At 60.1% G+C, this 16,320-nt stretch overlaps 1 protein-coding gene across 5 annotated transcripts in view; it reads left to right on the top strand.

Annotated features, from left to right (window-relative positions):
- The window catches only part of Ano1 (anoctamin 1), a 143,570-nt gene that overhangs the window by 48,083 nt on the left and 79,167 nt on the right, over positions 1–16,320 (top strand). The window contains exon 1 of one of the 5 annotated variants that reach the window (XM_046444941.2): positions 2,396–2,616. The exons of 2 other annotated variants lie outside the window; for them this stretch is intronic. In XM_046444941.2, the coding sequence (XP_046300897.1) occupies positions 2,532–2,616 (85 nt within the window). In that variant the 5' untranslated portion in view covers positions 2,396–2,531. Of the gene's footprint in view, positions 1–2,395; positions 2,617–15,504; positions 15,589–16,320 lie in introns of those variants that run through there. 2 more of the 5 variants (XM_046444944.2, XM_046444945.2) reach the window with 2 other exon arrangements.

Here is a 16,320-nt window from a genome sequence, read left to right as displayed (position 1 = left end):
GTAGGAAGCCCCTGCACCTTATGAGGCGAGCACCCAGATCTCGGCCTCGGGATCCCACTGTTGGTGGCCCCGAGGAGCACCCACCAAAGAGTGAGGGCGCCTTCCAGGCCACCAGGGCAAACACCCCGCCCATCAGTGGAGCTTCTGGCTGGGCTGGGCGTGAGGCTGGGCGTGACCCAGACCCTGACACCACCTTCCACAGCACCAGGGAAGGGTTCCAAGGGAAGGCCTTTGCTCCCCAGGGCTCTCGCCCCCACGCCGGGGTCACAGGCATCCTGAGATGGACCCCTGCAGAGCCAGAACAGACCTGCGTCCTGGGATACAGAAGGCCCTCAGGACGCACAAGCAGGACAGCGCGACTGTGGGAAGCTGAGACCTCTGTTCACTTGGGGTCTGGCCTTTGGAGAGCAGGGAGTGCACTTCTGCCCAGTCTCCGCTGGCTTGGATCCCTGCGTCAGGCTGACTTGGAGGACTGTGTCCAGAGACCAGGCCGGGGAGAGGGACCGGGAGGGGCATTCTGTCCCTGGATCAGTGGGGCTGCCCACCCTGCTCCTCGGTGGGCGCGGGGCTCGCTGTGGAGCCACGTGGAGCTCTTGTTTGTCTGCTGGGCTGCCGGATCAGCATCCAGGACAAGGATGGACAGACCACCGCTGCCGGTCCTCCACGGGCCCAAGGCTCCGTGTGGAATGGAGGGCGGTATTGAACAGCCACCGCAGCTCCGGGACCTCTGGACTTGTGTAGTGGGCTCAGGCGAGAGCTCCGCACAACTTACTTGGGCAAAAGAACACGGAGAAGACACAAGAATGTCGAAGGGCAGGACAAGAGCTCAGAATCAGGAGATACAACACACCCCGTTGTTGTTCCGAGCTTCTCCTGGATGGTGGCCCTTTAAGGTGGATGAGACCATACAGGACACTTCAAGAAATGGCTGGTGCCAGGTCCCAGGCGAAACCCAAAGGAGCCTGGGTTTCTTGCTGCACCAGGTCCCTCAAGGCTTAGGGGTCAGCTCAGGACGAGATGCCGCCCGAGCGACAAAAGATAGCGATGCCGTGTGGGATCCGGGTGGGGTCCTGGGGCAAAGGGAGGCCATGAGGTCAAAACCAAGACAGTCTGAGTGAGGGGCACAGCTCAGGAAGGAGGCTCAGGCATGGGGACAGGGACATCACAGCAACCCAAGACCCTAGTGATGGGGGCAGGGGCCGGGTGAGAGAAACAGGCCCCCTTTTCTGTGTATCTGAAGCTGATCTAAAAACAAACAAACAAACAAAAAAAGGCTTTTATTATATGCAGAAATAAGAAGAGCGTTTGCAACAGGTTGAAATCCGCTGAGGATGTGAGTCTCTGAAAGGTGAGGACAGGCAGGGGCCGGAGGGTGGGCAGGGACCAGGCCAGGGCTCCTCGGCGGTCGGGGTGAGGAAGACCCGGCTTCCCCACAAGGCAAGTCCGTGCATTTTGGCTCTCACTGGAGACAAAGGGCATGGACTTTCTGTACAGTTGTTTGGATCATGGTGACTTCTGTTTGTCACTTGCCGTTCCATGACATTCTTTGAAATAATTCTGATGAGCATGAACAAAATAATAATAATAATAATCATAAAGGACTGCACAGGAGAGACAGCCCTGCAGCCCTCAGGAGGCCAGGCCGGCCTTTCCCCTGGAGGCCCAAGGGAGACCCGCCTGCTCCGCCCGCCAATGCCATCAGCAGTGCTCCCAGGCAGCTCCTGGCTGGAAGCACGTTTTTGTAACAAAACTGTGTCTTTGTGCAACAAATGTTTTAAATAATAACCAAAGCCGTTTCCAGATGCCACCAGCCCCGAGCTCTGGAACCTCCCTTGCAGAGTTACATTGAGCCTAGGTGTCCAAATTAAAAATAAAATAACTTTCCAAATATTTTGGTGAAAATAGAAACTTTCCGTTTTATGAGATATTATTTTTGTCTTCCTTCTGTGCTCGGAGTAAAACAAAATGTTAAGGCTTAATTCCATTTTATTTCAACTGTTTAACTTTGCCCTGAACTTTCACATAAACACTTACCCAATGGATGACCGGGTGGATTTGAAGTTTTGAAACATAGTAAACATTCTCCTATTTAATAATCTATCCAGTTTCTATAAACTGTATCAATTTATTAGATGTTTTAGCTTCTTTTGAGGTTGAATAAAGTTTAAGGGTCACGCAGAATTTTCTTAAAATCAGTTGCATCTTTTTCTGCCCGATTTTGCTTCAAAGATTGTGACGGAGACATGACCCGTCCCTGTGCTGCGCCGAGTCGAGCTGGTAGTTAGGCAATGGGGGGGGGGGGGCGCGTGGGTTATTGATTAGGCGTTGGATTGAAGGTCAGGAAGCCCAGGCCTGAAGTAAACTTTGCCGAGGTCCCTGCGTCTGTCCCTGTATCTGTCCCTGTGTCTGTCCCTGCCTCTGGAAGAGAGGACCCTCCTCTTCCGAGGGTCCTGGGGAGCGGTTCCCTCTCCCACCACTGGGTGCCGTTTGCCTGCCGGGGACCTCGCCAGCTTGGCGGCTGGTCTCTGCTCATGAGGAAACTGTACCTGGGGGCCTCGCAGACACACAGAAAGTGGACAGACAGGATCCTGGCGCCGTGTTCGCCAGCAGAAACAGGTTATTCTGCCTCCCCGGGCTCCGCCGGGTTCCTCTGGGCTGTGTGCCCTGTGGCCTCTGGGAACCTGCTTCCCGGACAGGCCAGCCCCTGTTTTCTCCCTGAACCACAGCGGTTCCTGCAGCCACGGCCACCCGTGGCGGCCTCTGATTGACTTCTGGTGGCCTGTGTGGGGAGCTGGCGGTGATGCCTGGGAGGCGAGAAGCTGGGGTTCACAGAGTGCCAGAGGCCAGCGCGGCAGGCAGGCCACGGCCAGGCACGGCCGGGACGGACTCAGCCCTGCTGCCAGCTCCTTGTCACTGCTTCCCGTCACCCAGCGGAAGCAGCAGGAGTCCTGGGCTCAAGGCCAAGTGCTCGGCTTTGCCCCTGACAGGCAGAGTTCAAATTCTGGCTCGGAAAAGTGGTTCACCCCTCTGTCCTCGGTTTCTCCATCCGTCAAAAGGGACATGAGGATCCCAGCCTCAGAGGGTCTCCAGGTGGGCCAAGAGACCCAGCATGGCGGGCAGGGCCTGTCACCTAGGGCACGTGGCAGAGGCTTGGTTGGTGATGTGAACTGTGCTCCAGGAGCTGCCGCGGTGATAGGGATGGATCTTAAAATATCGGCCTTGGAGTTGCCTCCCCAGATGCACGCTAAGAAGGGATGGTGGGGCTGTGCCAGGGAAGGAGGAATGAGCCGTGCGCTGGCCGCGTGCCCGCCTCGGCTGCACTGAATCTTCCTGCAGATCTGGCACCGGGCGTTTAGGAAAGACGTCGCCATCCCTGACCTCATCTGCAAAAAGCACGTACATGTGGCTGGTGGTGACTTCTCCAGAGCACCCCTTAGCCTGCAGACCCCCGAGACCCGCCCAGTACCCAGTGAGCGGACTCCATCCCCGTGGTGCGCGGTCTGGCCAGCTGCAGGGTTGCTCCAGCGTCCTCCTCCCTCGACGGGCAGCACCATGGACCACGCCGCCTCAGCACCAAGTGCCGTTGCTCATGGAGCCCTCTCGCTGCGCCCAGCCTCTGTCTCTGATGGCCTCCACCCCACACCCACCTGTGCAAGGGTCCCCTACGCCCTGCCTTGGGCCTGGACCCTCCCCCCAGCCGCCTCAAGGCTCCTCCTCCGTCTTCTGGGACACACAGTAGTGCCCCCTGTAGGCGGTTCACACGCGTTGAGCACTTTAATCTGTACTTGAAGGTCACCATCCATCTCCCCTGAGGGGGTGGGGGGGCAGGGTGGACCCTGAAGTCGGATGGTCCTCTCAGGTGGGAGACCCAGTCTGAATCTTGCCTCTGTTTAGCAGCTGTGTGGCCAGGGCAAGTGCACTCACGTCTCTGACTTTGATTCCTCATCTGTAAAATGGAGAGGTCAGCAGGGCTCTGGGGAGTCTGACGGAGGGCGCGTTGGGCGCTCATGGCCGGAGCCGCACCAGGAGCCACCCGAGAGGCACCATGTGAAAGGCCACTTCCTGCTGCCTCACGGCTGCAGTCCGTCTTTACTGGGGTCGGGCAGACATTCATTAAAGTGCCAGATGGCAGTTCCCACATAGGGATGCATTTTTAACAAAGCAAGTGCCTCTGACAGTGACCACCAGGTCACATGGGGAACGTCATCCCGGCTCCGTCTGTGAGACGTCTGTGAGGTGGCTCTCTTTGTTGAGGTCCTGTCTGCCTTCTTTGTCCTTAGATATTTAGCATGGCGGAGCGTGTGCGGAGCATGTGCTGAGCACGAGGGCCCTGGGTTCCTTCCCTAAGTGTTTAGGGTTCCGTTTGTTCCTGGTCTATAGGACAGTGGTGTTTCGAGTATTCATCTCGCCTTCAGTGACCCTGCCCAGCTGTTGGTGGACTCTGGTTGGTCATCAGAAGTGGAGGCCCGGGTTGTTTCTCTGGGTGGTTTGTGCCTCCCTCCCAATCCAGGGGTCTTCACTCATTTTTCTTGCTTTATTGCGCGGGGCCCCAGCTCAGTGTCCCTGGAGGGTTTCTCATGAGCTCGCCGAGATTGCATCATAAACAGGCGTAAAGTTTTACCAAATACTTTGTGACACCTGTCCAGGGGGTGGCTGGTTCCGTCCTGGGCTGTATTGAAATGTCAGGCCAACCCTGCATTCCTGAGGTCAGCCCATGTGGGGAGGTCGCTGCCCATTGCTGGGGTTGGCTGGCTGAGGTGTGTGCGAGGGTGTGATGTGGGCTGGTGACGTGGGCTGGTGAGGGCTGAGTCTCTCCTTGATGTCCTGCTTGGGTTACGGTGATGGGGACCTGCTCTGTCCTTGTTCCTGGAAAAGTCTAGCAGGTCATTGTTCTTTCTTCCTGGGATGTTTAGAAATCCCCTCAGGGATCCGGGTCCATCTAGTCCAGCTACATCCTAGCAGACCTAGGTGCATATGGGGATCCGACCATCTGACGGGGCATCATGTTTCCATCATGTCCAGTCCAAAATATTGCTGGGATGATTTAGAATAGTATCACTTGGTCTCCGAACAGTTGAGGGTTCTTTATAGTTGGCTTTTTGTTACTGGTTCTATGTTTCCACCTCATCAGAGGACATGATTTCAGACCATGGCAATGTGTTGTGCCGGCCTGCTGACCTGCCGGCCTGCTGTGAGCTGACACAACAAAAGGCCTAGGATTTGAAAAGAGTGCATATTAGGTTGTTTTCATCTATTTTTTTTTTTTTTTGCCATTCTACCATGTGACCCATCATACTGGGGAACGTGTGTCTATGATTTAGAGTTGTTGCATCTTTCTGTTGAATGCTGTGCAATTATAAAAGTCCCTTTTGACCTTTAGTAAAACTTCATATCCTGAAGTCTAATTTACTCGCTCTGAGTGTACCTGAACCAGCTTTATCTGGATCATATTTATTTGCATGTTAAACATCTTTTTCCTCCTTTGACTTTTAATCATTCTGAGTCTTTTTTTTTTTTTTTTTGGTACTGGGGATTGAACCACTGAGCCACATCCCCAGCCCTTTTGTAATTTTCTTATTTTGAGGCAGGGTCTCACTAAATTGGTTAGGACCTCTCTAAGTTGCTGAGGCTGGCTTTGAACCTCCTGCCTCAGCCTGGGATTATAGACGTGCACCACTGTTCCTGGCTTCCTTCTGCATCTTTATCGATGAGTGTAAATAGTGTATGATTGAGTTTTTACAAACCTGGTGTGGTCACTGCCCTTTAATCAGCATATTTAGCCCATTTATATTTATTGTAATCACAGCCCTATGTGGGCTCACATCCACCACATGGCCTCCTCTGTTTCCAGAGCTACAACTTTCCCAAGCCTGGTGCCTCCGGTCTGTTCTGTCTCACCTCTCCTTCCCTCTGGGCTTCCATCTTTGTATTTTCTGCTGGCCTGTCCACTCTGTCTAGCCTGCGGCTGTGCCTATCTTCTGAATGTTCCTTTCTGGCCGTGGAATCCCCTTTGGGTTCTGTGTGGTGCCAGTTCTCTGGTGAAACCCCCCCAGTGGGTGACTGGGTGTGCGAGGACCCTGACAGAACTGGATCTGCTCTTGGCCTCTCCTGTCCTTCTGTTTGTTTTTCTTGATTCTCAATAATCTGACTTTGCTTCCTGTCCTGCGAGGTGACTTTTAATTGGAGCGTGAAACACAGGGAGGCTGTGAATGGTGTCTGCTCCTTCCTGCAGGGCTTTGGAGGTGGGGGATCGGGTGGGCAGAGGGGCAGGGAGGGGCAGGGAGAGTGCCCCGGGACGCCTGGTTCCCAGCCCCACAGACACGATCCTGTCCCAGCAATCCCAGGCCCTGCCGCCCAGTGACAGTGGCCTTGCAGCAAGAGCACATTCCAGCAGAAAGGTGCCACCTCTCTGCAAGATAAGCTGAGTTTGTGCTAATGCAGGTCTTCCCACGGGGTTGTGCCCTTGGCGGGAAGTGGAGCCGGGCCCAGGTGTCGCGTTACTCGTGATAAGGAAAACACCCGTCTCCTGAGAGCCCCTTGTGAGTCTCTGAAGAATGGGCTCTGAGTGCCCCCCTCCTCCTCCTCCGGAACCGTCGTCCTGGAGAAATCCAAGCTGGCGGCGCAGACCCAGCCTTTCTTTCCCCGATGGTTACTTTTGATGAGTCAGGACCAGGTCACAGCCTGCACCAGGGAGAGCCCTGCCGACCGCGGGCGTGTCCAGCCCTCTGTCCCCCGAGCTGGGCCTCCCTGTCTGAACCTCCCTCTCCTGTTTCTCTCAGTTTCTCCTTTTTCTTTCTCCTCCCCCTTTCCTCCCTCGCTCCTTCTCTTGGAGCCCTCCTTCTTCTTTGTCTGGAGGAAGGATCCTCACGCTGTGGGAGCAGCTGCGGGGAGGGCTGCCCCCGCCCCTCTTGCCTCCCCACACCCGAGGTTGTTCCCAGCACAGCCAGAGGGCTCTCCTGCCCAGGGAGGATTTATGGCTCGAGGAGGGAGGAGCTGAGGAAGAGCCCGAGTTCTTCCAGGCTCCCCGTGTCCTGTGGGGCGGGAGCCCCCGCCCTGGGGAAGACGTGTCTGGTGCTGGGGTCCTGCAGCCCGTCCCTGGAGGAGGAGAGCAGCGAGCCCCCCCCCCCCGCCCCACACAGCTCCCTCCAGCTCAGCCGCGTCCTCCCCTGCCCCCGTCCCTGTCCCCCAGGGCCGGTTCTCTGGCCCCAGCACAGATGAGAAGGTGACCGCTCCAGAGGCCAGATGCTTATCTTAGGAGCAGGTTCCCAGTCCCTGGGTGGCCCCGTGGCCCTCGCCCTACCCCCCTTTGTTCTCTGTCCTGGTTGTGCTCTGGAGAGACTTTGGAGGGCTGTCCTGGACCGAGGTGAACTTGAAAACTGCTCCCCTGGTCTGACGGGCACCGGCCCCCACGCGGTTTTGCTGGCCTCTGTGGTTGGGGCAGTGGTCAGAAGGGCAGGGCAGGCCAGGACAGAGCAGCAGGAAATGAAGGTTCTTCATTCCTCTTCCTCTAAACCTCTTCCCTCTGCTGTGGGAAGCTCTGCCTGCCTCCACTTCCCCAGAGGTGCATGGGCCCGAGGCCGTGTACGTGGGTGGGAGCAGGAAGTCGCTCACACTGTCGTGTGAAGAAGACCAATCGCTTGCTTTTCTCAGTGGGGATGAACGTCTTAGAGCTGTTGACTCTCGTGGGCTCTTGAAGAAACGACAGGATGATGGGAAGCAGTTCGCGGGAGGGGGTCTGCAAAGCCCTGGCCGGCTCTGGCCAGTGCAACCTGCTAGCGCCAAGTGCCTCTTGCCCTGCCTGCTGAGCTCCTCCAGCACAAGGAATTTGGCTGAGAGCGGCTTGGGGCTTGGCCGAGGGCAGGGGCGGCAGGGACTGGGCCTGCCTGGCTGGACAAGGAGAAGCTACACGGGGTTTTATGAGACAGTTGGACTAAACCGGTGATTTACCATCTTATTTTACTTATTTTATTGTGAAGGATGATTCTCTGTGGCCTCAGGGCTGGTCTCCCTTGAAACAGGCAGAGCTGCGCCAGGACTAAGTGGCTCCGGGGAGGTCTCCATTGAGGCCACGGGGTCCCCTGGGCTCAGCCATCGGCAGGGCAGCCCTGTGCCTAGCCGGACTGTGGCCGACCAGACGCTCACTCAGGTCCTCGGCTGCATGCAGACCCTGGGCCCTGCCCTGGCCCCCTGCAGGCCAGCTGCCACCAGCTGGTCCTGTCAGGCCAAGGGGACGCCTCGGAGGCCTCCTCCCACCGCAGGAGGCTGTGCCCTGCCTGCCCTCGAGACCCTGCAGGCCTGGTCCCCCTTCCCTAGGGCCCCATCCCCCACGGCCACCACCTGGGCCACTGGCTCCAGCCTCGCCAGCCACCATTGCACACGGCTCAGGCCTCCCCGGCCACGGCCTCCACTGAAGGTGTTCCTCCTGGGGCCGTCCCAGGGCCGCCTCCTTCATCAGCCTCGGGTCCCCCTCTTGCCCTCCCCTGTCGGCCTGCGTCCTGGACTCCCCTGCGCCTGGTCCTCTCCAGCAATGATCCTTATTATGGGCCTGTTTACCTTCGGGTTCTTTTTGGCTGAGTCTCCTCTGGAATGTGGGCCTGACTTCTCTGTGGTCCACTGTGGGGGCCTGGCCCCTGTTCTGGGCCCGGCATGTGCAAGTATTAGGTGGACAAATGGCCATCCATGGTATGAATGAATGAGAGCCTGGGGCCAGCTCTGGGGTCCCTGGCCCGACAGCCAAGTCTCTGATAATCGGCTGCTACAACAAGCAGCCCCCCCTCCCCCCCGCCCAGCGCTGTGCTCACCTGAGCCTGCTGCCGAGCTCACCCTCGTGGCCCTCACCAACACCCTGCAGCCGTCCCCTGCAGGGCTGAGCTGGAATCAGGGGTCCCAGAGCCTCCACACCTCAGCCACAGTGGCCTGGGGCATGTGGGGCTCAGGGAGGAGGCCCGTGCCCGGGACCACACATGGTGTCTTTGGAAAGTTCCAGGCCCACAGAGGGCAACGCTGCCGACCAGGCCTCGGGGCCGACCCCGTTCTCCACAACTGCTGTGCTCAGGGCCAAGTGCACAGGTCCTCTTGCATTTGGTGACCCACGGGGAGGGAGGTGGCAGCCTTGGCTTCGACTGTGACTCCCCTGTCACGGCACAGTGAGGACCTCTCCTGCAGTGGGGTGCACACACATCAGGTCAGAGGTCTGGCCAGGCCCTGCCACTGGGACATGCCACTCCACAGAGAATCAAAAGACCCCAGAGGCCACCAGCAGAGCCCCCTGTGGACAGGAGGGACCAAGTGTCAGAGACGAGCCAGCCCTGGGAGATTCTGTCCAGGCCAGGCCACAGGAGTGGTCAGAGCAGCCAAGGACGCAGTGCGAGGCCCCCACCAAGGAGGACACAGCAGACAGCACCTGACTTCAGGGGTGACGACGGGAGCCGCCCTCCCAGCCCGTCCCCTGCCTGCACGGATGCCATCGCCTCCCAGAGGTGCCCAGCCGTTGGGCAGGGGGTGGAGTGCTTGCCTGGCACGAGTGGGTCGGGTCTAGGCCCAGCGCTCACACGACAGACGGTGCCACCTCCCATCTTAGTGATCCTCAGTCACATAAAAACAGAGTCCTGATGAGAGGCTGTGCATGTCCCCTTGCAGAGAGCCTGCCCTGGTTGGGCCCACATTCTGGGCACTTCTGACCCCACTGCCCTGCTGGGGTCACCTGGTTCGATGCCCACGGTGGTGAGGCCCGCCACTGCCTGTGGACGTCCGTGTGCCCAGCACCGGGTGTCAGCTCTTAGTGTGAGATTTGCCACGGGCCCCGGGTAGAAGACACCCCCCGGCCACCCAGGGATGCAGGTCAGGCCTGGCCTGCCCGTCTGGCGCCGGCCACCTGCCCCACTTGCCTGCTCGGTCCCTCCCTGCTGCAGCCATCAACGCCCTCACCCTGCAGCCCGCTTCCCAGGGACCTGCAGGGCTCGGCCGAGGGGCCACCCCCTGCGTGGGCCTTGCCTCTGAACCTGCCCACTTCTGAGGCCTGCTGGCCGGTCTCCGGCTTCCTGGCGGTCTGTCTTCCCCTGTGTTCATGGTGGCTCACTGCTCAGTGGTGGCACACAGTAGGACCTTAGTAAACATACTGGTGGCCCTGAGAGTGGACAGTCCTACCAGGAAGCCCGGCAGCTCCGCCTGGCAGAAGCCACCAGGCCGGGAAGGCCCCGTCCGCCTGCTGTGAATGGGACTTTTGTGGTGGCTGCCACCAGCGGCCTGCACGGCTTTCCGGGCAGCACCACCAGCTGAAAATGTTAAGACAACAACCCGGTCCTGCCCCTGGGGAGCCCGCTGGGGAGGTAGGAACTGACCTGTGGGGGACGTGCTCGCAGGCCGCAGCTCGGGGCTCGGACCAACACCAGCTCCGTCTGCCCTTCCAACCACCTGCTGCGGCCCAGCCCCACTGGGTCCTGAGAGCACGGCAGGAAAGGACAAGGCGCCCGCTTCCCAGGGAGAGAAGAGGAGCCTCAGGTAACAGAGGAGGGCTGGAGTGGCCAGAGCCCCCGGGTGGCATTGCCAGCTCCCGGGGTTTTATGGACCAGAGGGAGAGGGCACGGTAGGAGGTGGCGGCAGGCTCCTGTCCTCGTACACCCGCCTTGTCTGCCCCAGGGCACTGCTCCCGCAGCCTGAGTGGCAGGTGTCCCAGGGGTGATGTAAGGGAATCAGGGTCCCCATCCCAGGAGGGGCTGGTGGCGGGGGCGCTGCCTTCAGCCCGTGCTCAGCGGGCCCTGCCCAGCGCCAGGTGGGGCTCAGCGCCTCTCAGAAAGACCGTCTGGGGTTTGGCTTCTGGCCCTGGGACCCCTTGGTGGCAGGAAGCCCTTTGCCGAGTGGCACATGGGGCCTGGGCACCCTGGGCTCTCGGGTCCCTCTTCCCCTAGCTTCCTCTTGGGGAAGAAGGGGGCCAGGTCGTCCCTGACCAAGGCGGTGGCTTCCTCTTCTGAATGTGCCTGGGAGAGCCTGCGTGTGTCCGCAGAGGGACAGAGGAGGACACTGTGGCTTGTGAGGGTCAGGGGAGGTTGGGAAGCCGCTGGGTCCCAGGGAAGGAGGCGCCAGCGTAAGTGAACCTCTGGATGCTCTGGCCCAGGGTCCCCCTGGGATGAAACAAGCCAGCTCCCCGAGGGGCTGGGGAGCAGGGGACGTGGGCTTTCCAGAAAGTCTGGCTCCAGACGTCATGGCTCATGTTCAAGAACAGGGAGGCCGAGTCCCCACAGAGCCCTCGGAAGCCACGGGGCGGGGGGCAGAGCCACAGCCTGTGGCCCTCAGTTCCACGTGACTAGGAGTCTCAGAGGTCCAGGCAGTGACCAGGACACTCCAACCCCGGCAGGCAGGAGCCTCGGGGCGGATTTGGGAACCACCGTGAGCAGGGAGGGCACAGGCTTTGGTCCATCCTCAGCGGTTTGGGGATGAGCTGGGTGCATGCAGGCCGCGCGCGCCTTCTCGGGAACTCTGGGGGACTGGGTGAGCAAAGGCACGTGAAGGCAGTGTCAGCTGCCCGTCAGCAGTGCGTCTGCCCACGCTGGCAGCCACCCTGGCCCAGACGCAGTCCTCCACGGCCCCCCTCCTCCAACACTGCCCTCCTGAAGAGCCCTTTGTACGGAGTCCCAGGTTCCGAACACCTGGCTCCGCTCAGAGCACAGACTCTGAGGCTCACTTCTGCCATCTTTTGGAGCATGAAAATCTAGAGCCATAGAGACTCCTAGTCACGTGCTTCACGTGGTGAAGCAGCCAAGGCACCAGCCTGGGAGGGTGAGGCGGGTGGACAGAAGCCCCAGCAACGGAGTGAGTGGCGCAGGGCAGAGGAGGACGGCGTCCATGGAGAAAACCAGTGTTGGGAAGGGGAAGGCCAGGGAGGGCTGAGAGGGTGAGCAAGGAGTGAGTGAGTGGGTGGGTGGGCGGTCAGTGGACGAACAGGTGGACTCTTTTGTGAATGGCAGGTGTTGATGGAGTAGCCCCCGCTACTGGATCGCCCGGGGGATAAGCCTGAGACCCCCCTTCTCCTGGCCCCACCTGGTCCCGACTAGTGCCCAGGACCTCTCGCCTGTCCAGGGATGCGGGCTGCCAGGGGGCCAGGCGTGGAGGTGCCCCCTGCACGGGCCTTGCCTCCTTCCCTGCACATTTCTTCGGCTGCTGGCGTTTTCCTGGCTTCCTGGTTGTCTGTCTTTCCCTCTGTGTCCTGGGTGGCACCTCCACACCGATGGCACTTGACTCTGGTCTTGGTGTCTTTTCGGCGTGGAGAAGGTCAGTGTCCCACGCCGGGCCTGGAGGACGCTCTCTGGCACCCAGGTGTGCCTCCCCAGGTTCTCTCCTTTCGCCATCTGGGCCACCAGCTGTGTCATCGGGCATGTTTTATAATTAATGACGAATCTGTCAAGATATTTTAGGAACATGGCTCCAGTTGGCCTTTAAGTCAGGTGGTTTTCTCTAGATTTGTGCAGCACAAGTAAGATCTGCTAAAGTGGCCACCTTTCCCCCGTGTTGGCTGCAAACCCACAAGTGACACAGTCGGTCAGTGTTCAGCTCCTTGTCACCCTTCCCCTGGTGACCAACCTAAGCCCTAGACATTGCAGAAACCTTAGAAAACTATAAAACAGAAAGAGGAGCCATTCAAAATCATTTTTCTCAAATAGTAGTCCCCAGAGAATGGTGGCCTCTGACCACATGTGGCTCTGAGCCCTGGTGGCCTGAGCCGTGACCTGCAAGGTGAGAGTCAACGCAGGATTCAGAGCCTGGGAGACAAGGAGTGGAGCAGCCTGTCCCCGGCCGTTGCGCAGACAGCGTGGAGTCCCGGCAAACGCTCCTTTCCCGTAACAGGTTGTGTAAGGGCACGATCAGCTTGACCTGTGGTTCTACGCAGAACGACGTGGCCGTGGACTCTGGAAGCTGCCGGGGCTGGCCTTGCTGTTGGCCCAGCTGCTCCGCGGGGCCCACAACTTGCTCCTTAGAGCGCAGGCGTGTGCCAGCAGGAGGGTGAACCTGGGGGCTCTGGTTCTGACCCCGTCTTGGGTCCTGGACATGGTGGGGCAGCTCGGGGCTCATTGTCCTGTTTGCTTCCTCCACACCCAGGGGGCCCACCAACACAGTGCCCCCTGAGAGCAGTCTGGCTGCAGGACAGAGACCCCCAGATCTGGCAGGGCCCCCGAGACCATAGAGGCTCATGGCCAAGCAACAGGGACGTGAATGTGCGTGTGATGGAAAGACCCTGCATGGCCCCGCGGGCACCTGGGGGTCTAGTCTCGCTCCCCAGAGAGTTCCAGGATGCCCCTGGGGTACAAGCCTGCCAGTCCCACCAGGGAGCTGTGCTTCACTTGACCTTTGCAGGGGAGGCTGACGAGGTCACGTGTCTGGGAGATTTCGCTCTGGAGAGAGACTGGCATGGTGGCACCTGTAGTGTTGACCGTGGAGATGGTCTTTAGGGAAGCTGTGGGCTTCCCGGCCACCTGCCCAAGAGGCAGAGCAGGGCAGGGGCACTCAGCCCCTGGAGAGAGCAGGGAGGTGGCGTGGGTGACAGCGGCTCTCACGAGTTCACATGCTCTCAACCGTGCTGAGTCCTGAGCCCTGTCCCAGCTCACGGCCTTGAGCCCGGGGCACCCTCGGCCCCTGGAGGGCCAGGGCCATGCCCTTGCAGTGAGAGGTACTCAGCCAGGGCGGGCAGGCTCAGCAGCAGGTAGGCACCGCCTCCCCAGGGAGGTGTCAACCCAGATGAAGGGGCCCGCGTGTGTGGCGGGAGACCCTGGCCCTCCTGGAGGGAGTGGTGGAGCGGATAGCAGGCGAATGGCAGGCGAGCAGCAGTCGTTGTATTCTCCCAAGTCCTGGGGGACAGTTCCCCGGGGGCCATACGTAGCAAGGCTTTTGGCATGAGAAGGGCGGGTGGTTTCCCCTGCTGCAGGCAGGAGGAGGTGACACTGAGGACGCGCTCTGAACCTCTCCTCGCTCCTCCACAGAAAGGCCCCAGAGGGCCACACGTGTGGGCCCCTGCCCCCCAGGCCGTGCTCACCGCCTCACGACTGTTAGTTAATATTTGCAAAGAGCTTAGCACAGCGCTGGCTTACGATCCTCTCTGTTCAGCTGCTTGTGAAATAAATAAACAAACAGAAAACGTACCCGGGGCCCAGGCTGGGAAGGGGGCTGAGTGCAGAAACGAAGCAGAAAGATGGCCCGGGCAGATGGCACCCAGGTGCCCACTGGAGCCAGGACTGGGGCTGGCAGAGCCGGGGGGCAGTGGGCCTGAGTCCCACCGAGGCTCCCTGAGGAGGAGGGGCCCTGCTGGACTCTCACCTGCCCTGCGCGTGTCCCTAAAGCTCTAGGAACCTCAGGGAGCGGCCTTGGCTTACGGGAGCCCCATGGAGTCTGCGGAGGAAGCAGCCCCCTCCCAGGCAGGCGGGACTGGCGGCTTTGGCTGTGTTCCAGAGCTGGGCTGGGGCGTCCGGGCCCACGGAGCCACCCGTCCAGCTGCAGTTGTGCAGCTCTGCTCTGACTCACACGGGGAAGGAAAGGAGAGTGGCCCAGCGTCCGGCCGCTGTGTCTCAGTGCCGACTCCAGGCTCCCCAGGGACCCTCTCCACCTAGGTCGCGTTCAGCACCTTATGTCATCCACCTGCTTGGCACGGCTCCCTCCTGCATGGGACGCCACCAGCAGGAGGGTGTGGGAGCGGAGCGGAAGGCCGCCGGGCTCCCTCCGGCCCTGAGTCATGGGCAGCTCCCTTCTCCCGAGCTGCGGTCCCAGCCCTCCGGCTGCTGTGAGTCGGCAGCACTTAAGCCCCTCTGAGGACAGGTCTGTGCAGGAGCTGCCCCCTGCAGAGGCGGCAGCCAGGCTCCCCACGTCTGCCCCTGGCCACGCGGGACCAGCCTCCACCGCCCGGGGCAGCCGGTCGGCCTAAGGTCTTGCGAGAGCCCACAGCCAGGAGATCTGTTGGAGCAGCATGCCCCAGCTGGGGCGATGCCGCCCGGGAACATTCGACAATGCCTGGGGTCCTTCCTTGCCCTGGGGCTGGGGGAAGGTCCTACTGGCATCTAGTGTGGGGGTGGTGGCACTGGATGCCCTACACTGCCCACCCCCAGGGTCAGAGCTGCCGAGGCAATAGCACCACAGTAGAAGAGATCGCCACTGGCACTTCCCTGATCTGGGACTCGCCATGGCCAGGGGCCTGACAGGCACCCAGACTTCACATGCCACTGTACCCAAGAAGACACGGCAGCCAGCCGTGGCCTCGTGATGGGGCCCCGGGAGCTGTTCTTGCTGAGGTCCGTGGCCTTCCCCACAGCCCTGCACCCCGTAGACACAGGCTCCTTCCAGCTCGATTTCTCCAACCTCCCAAGTCACTGAGGCCGGGGAGTGCTCAGCTGTGTGCCTCGGCAGGGCACAGGAGGGCGCTCCTTCCTCCAGGTCCCGACCAACAAGGGCTCTCTGGGGCGGCTCCTGCATTCCGTGTCACTTCCCGCCTGCCCCACAAGGGCTATTAAAATGCCAGCAAAGACAGGTGTCATTTGGTGCACGGAACCAAATGCCACCAAAAGACAACATGGCGAAACGGTGGAGTGCGAGAGCCAGACCGTCCCTTAGGTAAACGCGCCGTTGTGACAAATCAGACTGTTGTTTTTTTTTAACTAGTTGGTGAGTGACCAATGAATCCTTGGACAAAATCCGTCCCTTTGGACTTGGGTGGTGGAATACCTGGGTCTGGAAGCAGAGAAGGCAGCAGGCCCACTGCAGGCAGCCAGTGGCCAGAGGAGGGAGAAACCCAGCAAGCTGCAGGCAGCCCCTCCCGAGACCCAGCTCCGAACAGAAGGGGCCCCAGAAACCACACAAGCAGAGGCGCCGGCCATGGAGGGACTCTCCTCTCCCCTCCTGATTTGGGAGCTATTCTTTGACTTTTTATTGGTCCCCAAGAATCCAGACCAGGGTCACAGGTGGCCTGGGGTCAGAACTGGTTCTTTCTGGCCTTGCCAGGCAGAGGCCACCGCATTTCCTCTGCATTTGCTGAAGATCACCACCCTGCCCACCTGGGGGCGAGGAAGTGAGGGCAGGGAGGAGTGGGGAAGGTCAGGGTGGAGGCGGACAGGTGTGGTCCAGCGAGCAGACGTGGGACTGGCTGCTGGGTGGACTGTGGCAACGAGAGGCCACGGCTTCCTGGCCAAGGAGGGGCAGCCGTGCCCAAGGGACTGGCTCCCAGCTGGCAGCCCCCATGAGGGCCACTCCGGCCCCAGAGTCCTCCCGGGGCCAGCAGCCCAGGGTCACTTTCAAAACACTGGGCAACGGATGCAGCCAGGGTTGGCCAGTTGCACACTCACACGG

This window comes from Marmota monax, unplaced genomic scaffold (genome assembly GCF_021218885.2).
Source record: "Marmota monax isolate L192 unplaced genomic scaffold, Marmota_monax_Labrador192_F-V1.1 WCK01_AAM20220418_F8-fsc00038, whole genome shotgun sequence".
NCBI lineage: Eukaryota > Metazoa > Chordata > Mammalia > Rodentia > Sciuridae > Marmota > Marmota monax.
The sequence above is the reverse complement of the archived record's forward strand: the minus strand, read 5'-3'. Positions and strand labels throughout refer to the sequence as shown.